Source organism: Diadema antillarum, unplaced genomic scaffold (genome assembly GCF_040938485.1).
Source record: "Diadema antillarum isolate AM-2024a unplaced genomic scaffold, OU_Dant_1.0 seq00000824_RagTag, whole genome shotgun sequence".
Classification (NCBI taxonomy): Eukaryota; Metazoa; Echinodermata; class Echinoidea; order Diadematoida; family Diadematidae; genus Diadema; species Diadema antillarum.
In genome coordinates, this window is record NW_027271701.1 from 278,691 (window position 1) to 301,016 (window position 22,326).

Consider the following 22,326-nt stretch of genomic DNA (forward strand, 5'->3'; position numbering starts at 1 on the left):
TCCCGACCCCCCCCCCGTTACTCCTCCGAATTAATAATTAAAGAGAGATTTCTCATTGCGCAGATTAACAAAACTGAAGTCCTTCGTACCACTGCTTTTTCTTACTACAAATTCTAACTGTTTGTTTGCCATGCATACTGCTGCATAAACTCCTCATAAGATCTGGAATCTTCACTCTACTTGATCTGGTCTGAAGACTTGTGGGCTTGTGCATTCCAGTTTTGTTCTCCCCGGTTTTGTTTCTGGAATAAACTTGCCTATATGATTACACTTTAAATTACTTTACAAAATCATAAACATATTGGGGCAGGCAAACTGTACACCCAACACAATTGGTCTTAAGACACCCCTTTGTTCTGGAGGACTGATTTTGAGGAGTGAGAAAATGTCTCTAGGAGAAACACGTTGCTTTATGTGACCACCAGTCGACACCAGTGGTGGACATTAAATTGGCAAGTTTACGACTCCCTCTCGCACCCCGCATGACTCACAGTCTCTCTCTCTCTCTCTCTTATTCTCCGCTGCTGACATACACCAGGGAGGTGAACCTCCCTGCATACACCGTACACAGACCAGAGGGTTGATTGCCCTCGGTCGGTCCTCCGCAATACAAACACATGGTATATGCTTTTATAACACACATACACATACAACCACACATAATTATCATCGATTTGGTGGAAGAGTCTTACTGTAAAGGGGATTACCACATGACAAATGTATCATAATTAACAATAATATAGTAATAGATGACAATTTGAGGACCAAAACGATGAATTAAATGTAGGCCCTAAGTGAACATTGAGTATCATTGAATTCATGATAACATGTTGCAAAACAATTGATTTGTATCAATAATTCATCGAATATACCTTGACGATCATTTAGGGAATGATGGATGTGTAAATCTTTCATATATAGTTATTGGTATTTTGAACATTGTTCTAAAAAAAAGTTAGCAGTAGTATACCTTCCATCTGAATATCAGCTCAAAAGTAATGTTCCAATTCCCTGTGTATTTCTGCGCTAAAATAAAAACAAATAAAACCGCTCGAATTCACAATTGAATTCCAGGGCAAAACTAACGCTCGAATTCCCTTTGTATTTCTACGCTAAACTAATGCTCGAATTCACAGCGATTTTCTGCACTAAACTGACGCTCGAACTCCCTGTGTATTTCAGCGCTCAACTAACGCTCGAATTCACTTTGTATTTCTGCTCTAAACTAATGCTCGAATTCACAGCGATTTTCTGCGCTGAACTAACGCTCGAAATCCCTGTGTATTTCTGCGCTCAACTAACGCTCGAATTCACAGTTGAATTCAGCGCAAAACTAATGCTCGAATTCACTTTGTATTTCTGCGCTCAACTAACGCTCGAATTCACAGGGATTTACTGCACTGAACTAACGCTCGAATTCCGTGTGTATTTCTGCGCTCAACTAACGCTCGAATTCACAGTTGAATTTCAGCGCAAAACTAACACTCGAATTCACTTTGTATTTCTGCGCTCAACTAACGTTCGAATTCACAGGGATTTACTGCACTGAACTAACGCTCGAATTCCCCGTGTATTTCTGCGCTCAACTAACGCTCGAATTCACAGTTAAATTTCAGCGCAAAACTAACGCTCGAATTCCCTGTGAATTACTGATATCACAAATTCGATTTTGTGATATCACAAATTCGAATTTGTGATATCAAAAAATCGTTTTGTGATATCACGAATTACCATTGGTTTTTCACGTGAAGCCTATTTTTGATATCAATAATTCGAATTTCTGATATCACAAATTCGTTTAGTGATATCTCAAATTGAATTTTAGATATCACAAATTCGAATTTCTGATATCACAAATTGAATTTGTGATATCAAGAATGGATTTTGTGATATCACATATTCGATTTCTTGATATCACAAATTATGTTCATGTGCTACACTTACGGGAATTTGTGATATCACAAATTTAATTCTTGATATCACAAATTGAATTCTTGATATCAAAAATTCGATTTTTTGATATCACAAAATGGAATTTGTGATATCAGAAATTAACTTTAAATGTAGAAAAGGCTTGCCATACGCGCGGTCACAACAGCACGACAACTTCTCGTTGCACGTTTCGCAGCTGTGAATCAGTAGTGTGATGTTTTTTCACGTGGTGGCCTGGGAGGAGGAGTCTAGCGACTGGTCGATTGCGGGCGACTGTCCTCAGTCTTTTTCAACTGCACTTTTGTTGTTGTTGTTGATCTTGCTTTTTGTTTTTTTTTCTTGCCGTAAATTAGATGTATGAATGCATGTTTACTTGTGTCGAATACATGTTGTACATTATATGATGGCACCCTCAACAAGTGTCATGTTATATTTCAATAAAACCAAGTCTACTTTCATTTCTTTAAATTGCTCGGATACACCCATTAGAAAAATGAACAAAAACAAAAGATATAGATCAAGATTCTGTCGATGACACAATCTGTCAATCACTCGTATTTACATGATTTACCAAAGACATCGTTGAATTGGAATGCACTTTCCTTGACTCAGCATAGCATGCATGTTTCCCATTGATGCAATGTCTTCTAAATCGTCAATACCCAAGGGAACTATTTCAAGTTACATTTTATCCAGGGACAGGGTTGACACTGTTCTACCAGATACAGGATAGGCCCCCTACAGAAAAAAAAAAAGAAATCCTATATAAACAGTAGAACACATCGACCAACAACATGGAGTAGAAAAAATACAAATGGTCTGTTACAACATAATAAAATCATTTTCTTTATTCAACATCATTTTGAATAAACATTTCTTCGTATGTTTTTGGAGATAGTTGTATAATCATTGACGACTGATTGTGATGCTCTTAAACTTTCAAAAGTGCTACGAAAGTTTGAGTAAATATTTGGTGTTACCAAATGTATAAACTCTATTAAAGCATCATCGAAAACGCATGGTAAGTCTACACTTTATTTCTTCAATGCGTGTTCTTTTCATCTTGTTTTTTTTTTCACATCAGACAGGCAGATAAAGAAGAGGCCCGGGGATGCGGAAAAGTGAGCTGTTAAGCTAAAGAAAAAAATATTAATATTATCCTATATGAGACCATCCCATTTGATCTGCTTGTCATTCCCTTGTCCAGTATACACAATAACGCTGGAACCACTGATTTGCTTTTTTGACCAGAAATTGATCCACAAAAGCAGAAGGCGCATTTGGAAATCATTCTGGTTATAGCTTTGATAAAATAGGGTATAGAGTACAGCAAAAACTAACACACAAGCATAACTATAATAACAGATGGGGGAAGAGAATTAAGAATGGTGGAGCAGTTTCATCAAAATCTGACCTATATCAAAAGTTATCTGAATTTAGAAATTCTGTCATCACTTCTGTGATAAATTTTAAATTAGTTGGTATAAGGTCACCATCAGGAAAATCTCGTATCCTTCCCATGGTGATTCTAATCGCTTCGTTGCACTATAAACCTATTATCAAAGGCCTATAAGCGACGTTGACTTTCGGAGGAACAGTTTGATAGTTGCTATGCCTAATTTCGATCAAGGATATGATTTTTTTCAGGTTATAACCATTGAGAGTAAACAATTTTGTTCAGTGGTTTGCGACCAATATCAATACTTGATAAAAATGGAAACTTGTGGAATTTTGATCACTTTGTTCTTTTTTACGCCGCTCCGGGATTTTGCTCAACATTTCAAAGTGAGTAATATAGTAAAAGGGACCTAGTGCTGCATATACAGCATGTATATAGAAAAGATACAGGAAGGTGTTATGGGATGAAAGAATATAATAGGCCACAATGAAAATAATTCCACAAGTTATCATTTTTCTTAAAATTGTTAATTCTTTCAATAAGTTCCACAATGTTGAGTGTAGAATTATTATTTTAAAGGAGTAATCTTTTTAAAGGAGCAATTTTAGTCAAGAAACGCTTTTATTTCTATGCAAACACACAATTTTCTTGATAGTTTGATTTACGTTTGGTCCACTGAAATGCTGTGACATCATGAAGTCTTGTATAACCTTTTTATCTATTGACGACACAAGATGGATTTTACGAAAAATGAAATAATTTACAAGTTTAAAACAAGTTATCTGATTTTCCTCAAAATTAACTGCTGCACTTATTTATCAATATTTTGTATTTGATGAATTTACTGTAATATCATATACATAATGCATGACATAAATCCATTCTTAGAGAAATGGAGTTGAGAAATGTGTGGAATCAATGACAAAGAGAGTACTTCTCATCCACTCAGAACCTAATGTCATCAGAGCCTTTAGTGCAAGAAGTATACATGGCTATATAGACGAGGAGTCCAACGACTCTCTTTATCAAAAACTAATCAAAAGAAAGAAAAAGGGAATTCAGAGCTACAGAGGGAGAGGAAGATGGTAGCAGAGAAGGCAATAATTGAGAACAGTGTCTGTGATGATTTTTTTTTCTCTGTAAGCTTTAATTAAATTCCTGAACCTCTCATTGTTTGCTATATACACTAAATACGTAAATTGCGTTCTCATAATTTGGAGAGCATAATACCATACTCTTGATAGCCAATCGTATAATATATACAGTGTAGGACTCTATACACACTTTTCTCCTCAGACATCTTATACATCGACAGGAGAAGGTCGATTCCTTGTTCAGGTTGCCTTCCATAGGGAACGTATAGAGACAACAAACAATATATAAACAGTTATAGTTTCATTAAGAATCGGAAACAAAGCTATAAAGTATAGTGTGATCTGTTTTTTAATGCTTTCGCTAAACATCAGCATTGGTCAAAATCAAGCAAAGCGGAATAAAGAGAGTGTCACTGTCTCATGACACTGTCAGTGGTTTGTGCACAAAGGCATAAAATAATTCTTGGTCAGTAAGTATGTAAATAGCACTGTTTCATTATTATACAATCATTATTGCCATGTCGTTGCCATTCCAGAGCAGTTTGGTGTGGACATTTATCTTCTAAATTCTCCTTCAGGAGTTAAGGTCACTGAGACCATGACGTTAACACATGTGATTTGAAACTGTTCTGTCTGTCTAATTATCCTACAATATATATATATATATATATATATATATATATATATATATATATAAACTTTCTGAATATTTGCAAAATGATTTGCATCTGAACTTAACATCCTTGAACAAAGACGCTAATATAATTATGCAATATATATGTATATATATATATATATATATATGTAGACTACACTATAGGGGAATGGGGCTGATCATGATTTGCTGAAATACTAACTTTTTATGAAGTTTGTCCTCGACAGATTCAAAGGCTACAAAAATATGAAGTCTCCGTGTATCCATTCATTTTTTCCCTAACACAATGATTGGTCTGACTGACGTAATTAACAGAACAAAATGTATATACTGTATCACATTGAGTTAATTAAATGTAGAGATAAAAATGTATAATTTATTGCATCTATATGTATGATATTCATAGACGTTAGGAGGTGTTTTCATCCAAAGAATGTTTCCATGATCGTGTCATTTGTCTTTTATAATGATAAAAGTAATGATAATAGTAACAAAAAACTGATTGACACTGACTTTTTTTTTTCGGTGGCCCGTTCGGGGAAATCATCAAATATCTTTTTTTTTCTTTCTTTCTTTTTTGGTGACAATGAAATTTAGTGGTCTGAAAAAAAAAAGAAAACGTACAAAAGAATAAAACATTAGAATGACATTGGACAATGAAAATCATTTAAGGGGAATGTAAGGTAGGACATAAATGCTTCAAGTACCATTTGCTGTATCTATTAAAAAAAGAAGTTAAACGTTCAAGTGAAATAACTCAAAAACATTAAAACAATCATAAACCTTGATAATAATGTGAAAAATAGCAGGTCCAAGGGTTTTGATCGCCACGTATACTGCAACTAAATTCATTAAGTCCAACACATGCAATATTGAATTAAGGCATAAACAGGATTCTCCATGACACACCTACTATTCATGGCATAAGTTAACATAAGGTTCTTGGAGAGACGAAATACGGCAATACATTAAATATAAAGAACGAAATAACTGAGACGAATTTGGCCCTGAAAGTAAACTCGTAAGTTCGGCCATGAAGACTATACGTTACATAGCGGCGATAGAGGACAACCCTGGTCGAGTCAACTTATAACTGAAATACGTGCTTGTTAAACACTGCGCCGCGAGTTGTGCTGCCGGTTCTGGGTGATAAAACCACATAAAAATATTAATACACTGAATAATATTGTGACTCGTAAAGTGTTTGCTAACGTGCCTTCTAAGTGACACACAATACATTTACAAGAAACCTGCATGCATCATTGTGAGGCAACAGCTAAAGCTGACAAAATCAATATGAAATACTATGCTGAATTTGACCTTTAGAAATTGCGACGGATTTCTATTACAAAGCACATGGTGCATAATATCGATCGAAATAAATGAGATATATAGGCCTACCTTTTATTTCTAAATCTTATTTTAAAAAAAGATAGACAGAAATAGAACATCGAGAGGGGGAGAGGAATAGTAAGTGACAAATGTGAACGACAGCAACTAGGTCACATATGGAGTGAAAAAAAACAAAACAACAAAATTCCTAAGGAGCTTTGTGAATAGCGTGTGTGCTCGTTTTTTCTTTATTTTTTTAATGAAGCACTACCTTGGTGAATATTACGGCCACTATTACTATACTACTCTTACTTTTGATAGACAAACTTAAGGACAACTTGTATACTTTCAGTCCACTTTATTTTTAGTTTTCTACCACGTCATTTTGCTCTATCGAGATTTTTATTATTGATTACGGTCTTGAAACACCGACCATGTCAAACATCCATGAAGTAGAATAAAGATATAGGAACATTTTCAAAAAAAAAAAAAAGAAGAGAAAAGAATGAGTTTTTTTATTTTTTTTTTTGCTCTCATCTTTACCATTTCATGATTATACTAAGAAACGTTTATAACAAAAGACATTGAGCCTCAATGTATCATTCAATATTTGTGTACATATTTCTTTTTTTTTAATCATATTGTTATAGCAAATCCACACCATCATGTCTTCTTATCTGATATACAGTTTTTACTTTGCATACTTCTTGTAGTGATATTTGTGTTAAAGTATACACACAATCACGTCATGCGGGAATTAAAATTGTAGAATCAAAATATGTTCAAAATCAGCATCTACGACCGTAAGAATTTGTCAATGGGTTAACATCGGTGAAGGATCATGGGATAGAAAGAAAAGCAGAAACCAAACACGAAGAATTGAGAAATATATATATATATATATATATATATATATATATATATATCATATATCATAATGTATAGATATATATTGATCCGAGACATGCAGCTGCAAGGATGAAGTGTGACTACCTTTGTTCTGTGCTGCTATTGTCGTTTTAAGAGTGCGTCAGCAGAATCAGATTTTTTGTGCCTCTCCTTTTCACGAACTGCACGTCGGTCATACTCTATACGCAACTTCCTTCAAGGTAACTGGTTAGGAGTAACACTGCGACAGAATCTTTAAGAATACGTTTTCTTATACGCCCCTGTGGAAAGGTGTTTTCAAGTTATTTGCAATATCATGAGAAAATATATAAAACCTAACGCAGTCGATATAAAAATGTAAGCAGCAGAAGGAAATCTATTCAGGTTGAGACCCACATCAAGGTATATAGTGTGCAATATTTATCGAAAGTCTTGCAAGCATTGTGATTGAATGAGATACTTTCTTACTTCTTCGTTGAACGAGAGAATAGGAAGTGTTGAGGGGAAAGGAGAAGAGAGAGGGAGATAGAGGGAATTCCAAGAATGACTCAAGAGCTTGTTTTAAGTTTCATTCTAGAATACCAGTAGAAAGTTACCATACAGTTATTGAAACATCTCTTCATATTATTATTGGGTCTTTGAGCTCAATGGTGACGATCATTGGATGCAAGTTTCGCAGTGTTCTAACCAATAGGACAGCGAGTCTCTCTCCTTGTTGAAGGCATCTCAAGGGAGGATGAAAATGCAACCCAGTTTAATGGCAGGTGGTATTGTGACGTATAGTATCGATGTGATCAACAGGGTATACAGCAGTGTATGTTACCATCTAACGAAGATTTTCGAATAGATTGGGTGATATAAAACGCAAATGCAGATGATCAACCCGGCTTAGAAAGCGAACAGGCTCTCGATGCATGAAAACGACAACAGCTGCAGGGAAGAATCAGAAGGTACCTTCATCGTTTTGAACAGTTTTGAATTTTGAAGCTGACATCTCTTTCTCCACTCTCTCAACGCGCCTTTGGTATAGCAAGATGAATACTTCCTCGGCAACAACGGGAGTTCAAATAGATTTATCTCAATCAACCTTTGTCATCTACATTTGTTTCGGCATCATCGGAGTTGCCGGCAACGGGATCGTGCTCTTCGTCATTGCCAGAGTCAAAGAGCTCCGCGATACCACCAACATTCTCATTGCCAACCAATCCCTCATCGACTTCACGTCATCAGCCCTCCTCATTGCGTTGTTCGTGGCGCCACTGCCGCCTCTGCCGAGACGCAACCAACCTCTAGCCCGTTTTCTCTGCGGATTCTGGTATACGCAGTATCCCTTTTGGGCCATGTTTCCCGCCTCAGGGATCAACCTGACGATTCTGACCACGGAGCGATATTTGGCAGTCGTCCATCCCTTGTACTATCGCAACAGGATGAGGCCGCGTCTTGCTGTTATCATATCATTAATCCCTTGGATATTTGGTATGTTGTACATGGGCTACCTTCCTTTCCTAACAACTGTTCGTGGACAACTCTGCTTACAATTCCTATGGCCGAATGACATCATGCAGCCAGCCGTGGGTATAGCTACTATCGTCATAGTGTTCCTCTTGCCGTTTTTCGCAATGACGGCTATGTACGTTCAGATTGTAAAGGTGCTTCGAGCTCAAGATGCTAATCTGTCCGGCAAACGGTTAGGAGCGGTGCATCAGGCCAAAGATTATCGGAATGTGGCGCGCAAAAACATGATCAAGACTACGCTACTCCTTTTCACCTCGTACGGCATTTGCTTGGCGCCGAACAACATCATCTACCTTTTTTACTGTCTTGGAGGCTATGTCGACTTCAATGGGGTATTCTATTACGTAACAGTCTGCGTCGCATTTATCAGCATCTGGACTAATCCGTTCATCTACACCCTTCAATACAGGAAATTTCAACGTGGACTATCTGTTGCTTTCGGTTGCAAGAGAACTGTTTCCTCACCTCATGATGTTTCAGCAAGTGTTTTGACGGCATCGGAACAGATTTAATCATTGTAAAACATATCGGTCATCAGCTTGGTAAGGAAAACAACTTTTAGAATATATGCAATTTTGTTAGCGTGAATGAATTGTGTAAGAAATTGGTTTCTATCTGTATCATACTACATTTTAGACATTCAAAATATGTCTATAAAGTAATGAATAACATAGTACATTGTGGGGGTATCGTTTCGAAGAGGATAATCTATAAAGTTTATGAAGATTTTCCCCCATTTCTCCATATTCCTATGTAAAATGCGGATAGGATTAATATAAAACGTGATTTTCTGCACAAGTGCCTATGAAAGATAGGAAAATCACAATAACAGCAACCTAATTTACAACTGTTGGGCATGACTTTCTTAAGTGTCATAGTAACAAGACCCTTTTCCCCCCTGTTTTGCCTTTACCATGAAAAGTAGGAAAGCTGAACAGGTTTCAAGAAAAATAAAGGGGAACATAGGGAACCAACTACAGTGCATTTAACATGAACATTCACCATTAGAAAGATCCCTTTCAAAAAAAAAAGGGAAAATGACTGACATGTTCATTGCAGTTCACTCCACTAAAGCTCTAATACTTACTATTTATTTATTACAAATATAATTTCATGTACTATCAGCACTCAAATGTAGGATTTTCTGTTCTTCGATATAATCCCCGCGGTAAATAACATAATGAAATATCATAGGGCTCAATGTTCAGAAACACAATACTTTATTTTCATTTCATCGAACTCCAGGTTTTTAGAATTGTCATTATTTATCCAACTTTTTGTATATTAAAAGTTACAAAACCATCTCGTTGGACACATCTGTATTTCTTAAGATAAAAACCAAGCAACACTAGTTGCTCATTTTCAGGTGCAGTGGCCAAGAGTACTGCAGGAGTTCTTCGCATTTTATTCCGACACATATTTAAGGAGAAATGGAGAAATGTGGTATCATGTATCTAAGGAAAAATGAATTCAAAATCTAGTCATTTTAGTTTGAATCCACCTACCGACACAAGCACCACGCCGACAGACTGAAGTAAAAACACGCTCGAATTATCTGTTGTTTGCCCCAATAACCAACTTGCGAAATTTTAAGTGACAGAAATTCTCCTGTAAGTATTGTGACCTGTGGAATATATCGTGACATTCAATTTGAGAAATTTTGTTATCACCCTTCGGATTATAACATTGGTTTGATACTAGTAGCTCCGTGCTCCTTCAGGTGGAAATGCTATCAAAGTGAAGCTCAGTCCTAGACATGTCATTTTTGTCATGTTTGTAGAAGAAACGCTGCTCTGACGGGGCTTCAATCCTTGCTCCGATTCTGTCTCTTGAATGGTACATTATGGAGTTTCTGACTTTGAACTCATTTTATATTCCACTAAATCAAGTCTAGAAATATCACTTATTTATTCTTATAAGTTCAACTTTTCTCCATCAGAAATTAACATCAGTCATACGAATGATAATTGTTTAATTGACTGTCTTTCCAACGAGCATGTACGATTTGATATCAATCTGAATTCGACTTCAGAAAAAAACCCAATCCTTTGAAATCCAAATCAACAGCTTGGAATCAATCAACAATAAGCATAAATGCTTTTGTAGAAGTTACGGAACAGAAATGATACGTCAGGCAAAGAAATGAAATCTTATGTAATTATAATGAAGAGCATGATGGTTTCGCTGCATGATCGTCCTATAGTCATTGTACATGGTAATGACTTTGGTACATTGTAATGCCCCCCCCCCCCCAAAAAAAAAAAAGTAAATGAATAGTTTAAACGCAAGTGAGTTCTTTCTAAGCATATGCGAAGAAGTGTAATCTACTTCGGTGGTAGAAAACTCATACATCAGACACATTGCTTTAAGTGATGGAAACAAAAATCAGGAGCAAAAGCAGAGCGTTTGCCGTTTTGATATTCTATCAGCGAATGCATTGATTACTGGGGGAAATACTACTAATAGATGTTCAATTTTGCTGATTTTGCTGAAATCATTATTATGAAACTGAATTACTACGTAATAAAAAGAGTATATTTGTGTGCAAATTTGTCTATTGGTCTACAAAAATATGTGTGGTGCTTGACTATATATGCACTGACTGAAATTGATGGCAACTATAAATACAACCCACGGTGGTGCAGATTTAAAAGTATGACCTTCACTTTCATCATGTCAATCCCAATGCATCATGTGGCAATGTTTGTATTTTTACTGTTTTATTTCTGCATTCAATCTAATACAAATTGAATGCAAATATCAAGACTCAGAGACAAAAAATAATAAGTGCAGTGATTTCAATAATGATAAGATATCAGTACACAAATAAACTCCTCAAAAAAGTCCTGCAATTCCAATTTGATGTATCATATTTCTCTTGAACTATATCATTTCATTCAAATGTGACATCATAAGAAAGCCTGATTAATTTTCTTTACAACGGTAACTCACTGTCTTGTTTACTTTATGCATTCCTGGAATGCACAGTACGACTTAGTATGAGGAAAGGTCAAATGTGAAATAATGCAAAACAGAGCAAACATGTTACGACACAACAGTATGATTCCCATTTGCTTTGTCGTTTCAGGGAATGAATGTGCATGAAAAGAATGCATTCTGAGATTATCATTAGATTCCAGGCTTCATCCACGAATTAAAGTCTGCAGTAGTATCTGTAGATTAAATTAAAATAAAGGTTGACCAAACAATCATCTAATGTCTAGGAAATTGAAATTTTTGAAAGTGCTCGAATTTCAGCATTGCTTATTCCAGTGTTTTTCTTTTCATTTAAACTCTACATTATCAACAGCAGAATTATTGCGACTTTTCACTTTTGATCTGTCCCCATACTCAGCTGTTTTGCATATTCAAAGAACATCCAATCATAGCAAGTGAGGTGTCATTTTAAAGATAATTAATCATGCTTTCTTATGATGTCTTATCTAATGAAGATAATGCGGATATAAGAGAAATATATAATATCAAACTTTCATTGCAGAACTTATTTTGAGGAGTTTAGATACACATCAACAATGGTATATTGTGCAGTAAATATATCCAAAATATGTAAATAAGATGCAAAGTAGACCTGAAGTATTTTCTAGTAAATATCAGAGATAACTGAATGCAGGAGACCGCCATCGTGTGCGATTAAACTTGACTTGAATGGGGTCTTATTAATGAATTGAATGGATATGACTGGCATTATGTGCATTCAAGTATTGTGCGTATTTGCGTCAATCACCGAATTGGTCGAGGCTATTAAATCCAGATTTATGGGGAAAATACTTTTATGTTCATAAGAATTTGGCAAAAAATACCGAATAAAGATGTTCAATGCTGGCCTGTGTTCCGTGAGTTCACGTAAAACATTCTTATTGGTCTTAGTAATCATCTCATTTTCTGGAGAATACAAAGAAGAAGAATCAATAGCTCACCACTAGTGTCGAAAACACTCCAGGCGTTTTATTATTATCTTTTTAATAAAATATCAGAAAGAGTTTTCCTGAAAATGATTACTACCATTCAGGGATAGACAGAGAGATGAAATCCATTCATAGTAAAGGTGCATCTGTTATGCTATTTCTATACTTATTTTTATCCTACACTAAAAATTTTCGGTTGAATGAAACATGATTGGTGGCAAGTTTTAAAAAGCTCAGAGTGTTCGACAATGCTACAATCATGACAAAGGGAAATCTAAGTGATGCGTAAGTGATCAAAACTTACTCTTTACACTCGTTACACGCTGATTTCAGCCGAGGTCAGCGAATAATGATTGAAGATCCGCGGCGCTTTTTATCCTCTGCAAAATTTATTTGTGGCGTCTACCACTACTAGTACCGTGTGGCGTAGAATGGAATTTTAAGCTCTCTCTCTCACACACTCACAGAAACACACAGACTCACACACACACACAACACCACAATAAAATTGTTCCAAGAGCTCACGTAAAACATTCTTATTGGTCTATAATGGAATCTTCTCATTTTCCGTAAAATACGAAGAAGAAGAGTCAATAGCTCACCACTATAAAGTTTTGAAGACACTCCAGGCGTTTTATGATTATCTTTTTAATAAAATATCAGAAAGAGTTTTCCTGAAAATTATTCCTACCATTCAGGGATAGACATAAAGATGAAATCCATTCATAGTCAAGGTGCATCTTTTATGCTATTTCTATATTTTATTGTTATCCTACACTGAAATCCTTCTGTTGAATGAAACATGATTGGTGGCAAGCTTTAAAAAGCTCAGAGTGTTCGACAATGCTACTATCATGACAAAGGGAAATCTAAGTGATGCGCACGTGATCAAAACTTACTCTTTACACTCGTTACACGCTGATTTCAGCCGAGGTCAGCGAATAATGATTGAAGATCCGCGGCGCTTTTTATCCTCTGCAAAATTTATTGGTGGCATCTACCACTACTAGTACCGTGTGGTGTAGAATGGAATTTAAAGCTCACACGCTCACACGCTCACACACACACACACACACACACTCACACACACACACACACACACACACACACACACACACACACACAACACCACAAAAATCGTATATAAGCATTGTGCACGCGAGGTTTCGTGTTACAGATGGACATTGACAGTTTCTGTTTTGGGTAGTAAATCGAAAAAAAAATACCTGTCTTCAAAATGAATACTACGTCGCAGTATTCGAATGATGATGGAGGAGTCGAGATAGACCTATCGCGACCAACCTTCATCATATACAGTTGCTTTGGCGTTATAGGTATTATCGGTAACGGGGTCGTTCTCTTCGTCATCGCAAGAGTCAAGGAACTCCGCGATACCACCAATCTCCTCATCGCCAACCAATCCCTCATCGACTTTACGTCGTCTCTCCTGCTCTTGGCGTTGTTCGTGGCGCCACTGCCTCCTCTGCCTAAAGACCACCAACTCCTGGCGCGCTTTCTCTGCGGCTTCTGGTACACGCAGTATCCCTTCTGGGCCTCATTTCCCGCATCTGGCACGAACCTGATGATCCTAACCGCAGAGCGGTACCTCGCTGTCGTTTATCCGATTCACTACCGAAACAAGATGAGACCGCGCATTGCCGTTTTTATCTTCGTCCTGCCGTGGATGTGTGGCTTTTTGTACATGAGCTATCTTCCGTTCCTAACTAATGTGGACGGTAACATTTGTTTCCAGTTCCTCTGGCCGAGTGAGGCAATGCAGCCGGCTGTGGGCATTTGTACCTTCATCCTCTTCTTCTTTCTACCCTTTGCCATTATGACAGCCATGTACATCCACATTGTTAAGATTCTTCGCGGACGCAACGACATTTTAGCAGTCAAAGACGCAGGTGCGGTTCACCAAGTCCGGGATTATCGTGAGGTCGCCCGCAGGAACATGGTCAAGACCATGCTCATCTTGTGTATCTCGTACGGAGTCTGCTGGGCGCCGAACCACATCATCTACCTCTTCTATTGCCTCGGGGGCGATGTCGACTTCAATGGGGTCATATATTACGTAACAGTCTGCGTCGCCTTCATCAACATCTGGACAAATCCATTCATCTACACCCTGCAGTACAGGAAGTTTCAAAGAGGGCTTGCGAGTGCTTTCGGTTGCCGGAAGAATGCTGCGTTGAATGTGGCAACTACTGATGGTGGCGCGGTCGACAAACGGCCCTAAAACAAGCTTAGATGAAGCTTCACATTCCACCACTTTTCACTCGGTAAGGGAAACATTTAATTTCAGCAGCTCTATAGTGTCCATTTTAAACACTGAGAATCTTCATACCAGTAAAATGTTTATCAGATGGTTGTGTTTTCTGCAAAACAAATATAGTATTAAAGCAATATAATAAACAATTATAGAGCGAAACTAGTTGGTCAAGACAAACATATCCGTTCTCCGTGTAAAATTATATGCCTATGAATTCGGGAACTTACAGTTTTACAAGCTTTAAAGCTTTTATGTAGGCCCCATCATATTTCTTATACTTACTAGTGACATTTTTACACGATATGACCTTGTACATTTGTGTCAAGTATATTTTCTTTTTCTTTTCTTCTACAATCATGATTGTATATATTTTGTATTCTCGTTTTGTTGTCAATAATTTTGCAATGTCATCATTGAGAAATGGAAATATGAAATAAATTTGAACTTGAACTTTGAACTTGAAACCCCAGCAGAATTATCAAAATTCAAACAAAACAGGTTAAACTAAATCTTACGCAAAGAACAGCTTTGAAAAAAAAGGATTACATACTAAAAGCAAAATTGAGTTAAAAAATGACAGTCTTGCAAGTCTCGCACTAACCCAAGCTTTACAAAGTTTGCTCAATAAATGTATCTATATCTTTGCATCTGGCAACAACAGTTGCTTCAAACGACAGAAAAGGAGAAGATTTATCCGTTCTCGATCTAAAGCTGGAAAAAGTTACAGAAGTAAAGGTTATAATTATGTACATGGCTATTGGCCGCGATCTTGTTGCAGGAAATGAAATTATTTGAGTGCATGATTTGACCAACACATTCTGTGAAGCTTATATAATACGATATGATATTCACACAATTATTTTGATGTACAATCGCGTGTGAAGTATACAATCATACAACTACAATGGATTGATAGAGAGCTGAACAATGATAGCATGGCAATGTAATGTGTTTTAAGAAAATAGATTCGAACAGGGAAATGCATGTCCAGTAGAAAAATGCAGAATAAATACATGAAAAGAGACTATTCAACTTGATTATGGGATGCCAAGGTTTCTGGAATTGCCTTACTAAGAGCAATATATTATTTGGAAAACATTACATGGTGTTTGACTAATGTCATGGCGCAGAATGATTTTAACTCTTATATCCATGATTTTGGAGCTCAAAACTGCCCGGATCTTACATAAGTTGTTTTCTTTTTCCTTTCCTTTTTTTTTGTGGAAGGATTCATCTATTAATCTGCCAACATTAAAAATCATATTTTGAAAGTGGTATGATGTGAATGATAATCGTTCATTTGATACGATTTTATCGCAATCGCAAGGCAGAGTACTACTTCTAGCAGCATATGGAGAAAAGAAAGTTTCATCAAACTTTGGTTCATGAAATTCTAATGCACTTAAACTGAAAAGGGAAGAACTTTACAAAAGCCTATGTCTTGAAGAGTTTATGCGATTACTGACCATTGGAGTAGAAGAAGGACTTCCATCTCCCTGGGCTGACCGAACTGAATCAGGTACAATGTACGATTGAGTCACACTTCACGCGTGTCCCAGAATGATATTGATGCATTATGTGGCACAAAAACAGGCAATCTATCAATCAAAGTACAGATCGAGCTGTTGATGGGAATCTATCTAATTGCATGTTTAAGTTAATGATAATACTACAGATAGAATTTGTTCCTTATTTAATATTTAACCACCCACCGTTAAAATAATGAAAATTAAATGCCCAAGAAAGTGTTGTTTGCTCTCTCATATGGCTCTGTTGTTTGTACTTGTGTATATATAATTTTTGTCTCTTGCTTGAAATAAGTGTCATTGAACCCGACTGTCTGTACTGCACTGCCTTAGCAATCATAGCCAGGTTCTAAAGTTCGCTTTTCATCTATTTCAAAGGGGATCGTCATGATCAGATTAATTATGCAAAGGTGAAATATATACAAATTATTTTTTGGCCTACATTGACATGCTCTCTTCTTTAAAAGTCTTTGTCCTATTCTTTGTTTCGATCACATCCCAAAATACAGACTCTTGTGACCGTGCGTCTCCTCTCGTAAGCTAAATTATAACTTACTATGATTGATGTTCAGTTGACAATACTAAACACGAGGCTATGGCTCTTAAGAAGTCTCTAGTTTCACATTTGTAGAAAGTAGCACGGTTCTTTTTAAATTTCACAACTTCCATTTAGTAAGATTCTTCCATTCTGTTTAATTCAAATCCACTAGCTCTTCAAATTTCAGTTAATTTGAATATGAAACGGAACTGGTAACTCCTTAACTTTAATGGTCGTTTGCAGGTGGATTATATAGTCTTTAAATATTGTGCAAACGTGTATAATTTTTATGATGAGGGAAATAAGACCTTGGTCTGCACAGAAGGACAAACTTGTTCTTTTTAAAGAAGTTTATAACCAAGCAAACTTACGATAAATCGTCAAAAAAAAAAGAGTATCTAGCCACACAAGAGTGCTATAAAGGATCTTCAGAGAGGACGAGGACTTTATGTATACGAAGTACACTGTGAACTAGCGCCACCTACTGATATTTTTTTTCCCTCTGTCACCAGACGAACATACATGTATTTTATTCAAGGCACGCCGCAGAACCATTTTCAGAATCCTACTGTTTATAATGTGTTTGAAGTGTGGCGAAAGGTCATTGCGTGAAAAAAAATATAATGAGATGTGGCGGATACGCTTAAAGTCCGACAAATCATGAAAAATTGTCAAATTAGTTTAAGCCATGTTGAACTTGCCACAGGACGGAGTGTTTACACCACACATCCTTAATGTTTTCACATATTACAGTCACTGAATTGCGATGACAAGACAATGGTATCGCAGAACTTTTCAGTTAAAAAAGAATATATGTATACATATATATATACACACTATATTTTTTTTAAATTCGAGGTCCATTTCATGCTAATCTTTTACTCGAATAAAGTGTGCGTCTTCATGAGAGAGTAAAGTGCATAATAAGATTGAACAATCCAGAGACAAACTATTTATTACTGATTTATATACAAAAACGGTGTGTGTATATATATATATATATATATATATATATAATGCTTTGATTTTAGTGGAGAAATATACGATACAGCAAGAAAAGGCGGCAATGCTCGTCGAGAAGGCAATCTCAGATCGTGTGCATGGTGTTTACACGTTGGTAGAGCTTTACAGAGGAAATCCACCCCCTAAAAATATATGCATTTCAAAAGAAAGAGAAAATTGTTCCCTACAGAACTATACAAAAATGAGAAAAAATCGGATAAGAAATATTAATGACATGTAGAAATTACACATTTTTCGGAAAACATTCCTTGACTATAGTTCTGATAAATGTTAAAACCAGCAATTTGACAATGTCATGATCTCACAATTTCCTACTGATTTCATATACAGATATCAGATATATATATCAATATATATATATATATATATATATATATATATATATATATATATATACATATATTTCAGCTGTATGAATATAAAACTTGTCCTAAAACCACCAAAAATAAAAAGGAGCAAATGTTAACTCTGATATATCTTGGTATGGTAACATGCTTTACTTACATTAGCTCAAAATAACAACTTTTCTGAATTTCATATATGATATACATGAACAATTTTGAGGGTATGACATCACCAACTCACTCATTTGGATATTCATGAGGACTTGTCAAGAAATAATTTCCGAAAAATGGTGGAATTCCAAATTGTCATATCTCCTTTTAATATTTCTTATCATTCTGTAGAGAATACTTTTCTCTTTCTTTTAAAGTTTATTCATTTTTGGGACGGATTTCTTCTGTCAGTATAGAATGTCGTGCTTTGGACAGGTGGAGCAAACAAACCACAAAAAGCATAATGTTCCATCCAAAATAACAGACCAGTTGGGTAATGTATTCAAATTTTACGCATTGATACTTCGTTCACAAAAGTTGCCTTCAACAACCTTAAAGATTGCCGGAGGCTTGCCCTACCTGTCCTATCAACAACTAGGTGAATTCCCTGCCGATGGAACTTAATAGGAGGGAGCAGGTGAATAAGGAAAAGAAACATCCCGAAAGTTTAACATGTTACAGAAACTGTCTATTGGAAAGAACACAAAAGGAAAAGCACTTTGTGTGGTAAAATGTATATATATATATATATATATATATATATACATATATACATATATATATATATACATATATTATATATATATTCATATATATATCTGGTATATATATATATATATATATATATATACATATATGTATACATATATATATATAAATATATATATATATATATATATATATATATATATATATATATATAAACATATACATATATATATATACCGTATGTCCCCCCAAAAAATACAACGGGGCCCTACGCAATGATATCTTTAAAAATATTGCATCAATCTAAATACAAGTTCAGGGTGTGAAACTATAAGTCATTGCCCACATTTACAGAAAACCTCATTCGATTTGCTGTATAGTGGTCAAAGAGAAATGAGGAATTTTGTAGAGGATGTCGGGAATCTATCTGTCCAAGTTTTGTCTATTGTTCACATACAAAATCATTGAAGTGCTAAACGTGGAAGAATCAGACTCATGACATGCTTTACTACAATCCCCATTTCTCTGTGACCGCTTAACCAAATCGAATGGGAATTTCTGCAAAATAGAGCTAAGATGTTATATTTTAAAACCATGCAGTGGCATTGAAAAAAAAATCATATTATTGGATGTTATCAATGCGAAAATGATTGTAATTTTTGTGGGACATGTGGGACATACTGCAGTATGTCCCTCAAAAATTACAATCAAATTTTCGAATTGATAACATCCAAAATGATCGACCTGTCTAAGTGCTACTTCGGGGCCTTAAAATATAGCATCTTAGCTCTATTTTGCAGAAAACCTCATTCACTTTGGTTAGGCGGTCACAGAGAAATGTAGATTGTTGTAAAGCATGTCATGAGTCTAATTTTTCCAATTTTAGCAATTCCATGCTCTAGTGCGTGAATAATAGACAGAACTTGGACAAAAGAGATTCCCGACATCCTCTACAAAATTCCTCATTTCTCTTTGACCACTGAAGCAAATCGAATGGGGTTTTCTGTATAAAGATGTGGGCAATGAGTTATAGTTTCATACCCTGAATTTGTATTAGATTGATTCACTATTTTTGAAGATATCATTGCGGGGGGTCCCGTTGTATTTTTTTTTTGGGGGGACATACTGTAAATATACATATACATATATATTATATATATATATGTATGTATATAATCACTATATATATATATATATATATATATATATATATACACACACACACACACACACACACACACAATTGCCAACAAAACTTGCACGCGAGACGTGACTGTGATGTTGAGCTGCAACCCCTTTGATTGAGCTTTATGGGCTGATCGCCCTTCATCAGATCTACAATGACAATGTGTTACAATAACATTCACATCACATTTGTGTGTGTGTGTGTGTGCGTGTGTGTGTATGTGTGTGTGCGTGTGTGTGTACGTGTGTGCGTGTGTGTGTGTGTGTGTAGGTATTCTGTGATGGGGATCATTCCCATTTAATCCATTATAAACTTCAAATACTCATTTTTTTGGAACATCCAGCAACATAACAAACTTTCATTTTTAATGTAGAGTTATGTATGATGTATTATTATTTATGTGTCATTAGGAAGATTGAACAGTTGTTGAAGTAAATGTGAGATGGGGGTATGTAAATAGGTATGTATGAAAATATATCCATGTGTATGATTTATTCATGTACACGGATTAGTTGATATATATGTATAACAGGAAATGTTTTAATTTGTAGAGATTGAAAATGAAAATTCAGATTATATATAATATATATATATATATATTATATATTATATATCATAATCTTATATAATATATATATAAGTATATATATATATATATATATATATATATATACCTAAAATACATATGCACACACGATTACAAGATTCAATAAAAACTACAAAGTTTTCGTACCTTCATATAATAATTATCAAATATATTAACTATCTCAGGGTTGAACATTAGCGGTGTCCCGGTGGTCAACGGAGATTAAAATTTGATGTCGCTCCATCAAGTTTCGAAAAACGACTTCTTTTGGGGGCCCGATGCTAGGGCAGCTAAAATTTAATATGAATTTCGATAATTTCCTTTTAGTTCGGGCCACTAAAATGCCATATACAAAGATGTTAGTGGCCCGCACGGGCTACGCGAGAAAACAATAATTAAGTTACTGTTGAGCCCTGATACCTTATAACAAGAAATCAAACTTGATTTTCCTTTTTCTTATCTTCACTGTTACGAGCCATTATGTTATCCTGAAACCATTGTTTCGGGGTACCATTAAACTGCTATCCTGACAAGTTCAAATGAGATATAGCATGTTCGACCTTGGTTCTCAAAGTGTTTGCCCGAGAAAGAAAACAGTAAATCAGCTGACATTCTGCCTACCTGCATGATATCAGTAAACCACACATGCCTGTGTGTGTGTGTGTGTGTGTGTAAGGGGTATAATCTCCGTCTTTGATTTGTGTCGGAATGCCTTTTTGCATGAGTTTGAAATAATGTTTCATCATCATTTTATGTCCAATTGCATTTTATAAATAGCATTATCAATCTATCATTCATATACAGAAGGTAGAGAAGTATCATTCGCTCACTAAAGCAAACCGTCCTAAACGGGTTAATAACAACTTGTAAAAAGTGTTGCTGCAGAGTCACAGCGTAAATGCATTTACCAAGGAGGGTTGCTACATAGGCGAGCTTATAGTACCTTCTTGCACTGACAGAGATAGAAACATTATGCTCTACAAATACATTTTGAATCAGTTTACAAAAGTCTGCAACAATGAACAACTCTCTGCAATTAAACTGTTTGGACAGTGACCTGGTGTCGTGATGAAACTCTGCTATTCCAAGTACCACAACGTGTCATACTAACTCCAGGAATGCAAACCAAGAATACAAGGGAGGTATGTTTCAAACAGGTAATACTTGTATGAATTACTGTTCATGACGTTTTTCTTGAATGAGAGATGTAGCAGTCTCGAACAGCAAAAATATATAGATGCTATGCCCTTACTGTGTCTTTGAAAAAACACACCAGATATTATTATTATTATTATTTATTGATTTTGTTCAGCAACATGGACATCAGCTGCACTGGTTTTTTTAATATGCTGCTTACTAATAGAATTATTTGCTTTTTCTCATTATCTTCTTTCGGGTAAACCAAAATACA

The 22,326-nt window shown here is 35.6% G+C and overlaps 2 protein-coding genes across 2 annotated transcripts; both read left to right on the forward strand.

Moving 5' to 3' along the window:
• The first annotated feature begins 8,334 nt into the window (after window positions 1–8,334).
• Window positions 8,335–9,327, forward strand: LOC139740002 (somatostatin receptor type 5-like). Its single transcript, XM_071650598.1, has one exon. The coding sequence runs from the start codon at window positions 8,335–8,337 to the stop codon at window positions 9,325–9,327; it is 993 nt and encodes a 330-aa protein (XP_071506699.1).
• A 4,651-nt stretch (window positions 9,328–13,978) lies between these two features.
• On the forward strand, window positions 13,979–14,980 carry LOC139740004 (galanin receptor 2b-like). Its single transcript, XM_071650599.1, has one exon. It carries the CDS (start codon window positions 13,979–13,981, stop codon window positions 14,978–14,980), a length of 1,002 nt encoding a protein of 333 aa, XP_071506700.1.
• The last annotated feature ends 7,346 nt before the right edge of the window (window positions 14,981–22,326 follow it).

Coding starts and splice junctions, on each gene's coding strand:
- LOC139740002 (XM_071650598.1), top strand. CDS start 8,335: ATGAATACTTCCTCGGCAACAACGGGAGTTCAAATAGATTTATCTCAA.
- LOC139740004 (XM_071650599.1), top strand. CDS start 13,979: ATGAATACTACGTCGCAGTATTCGAATGATGATGGAGGAGTCGAGATA.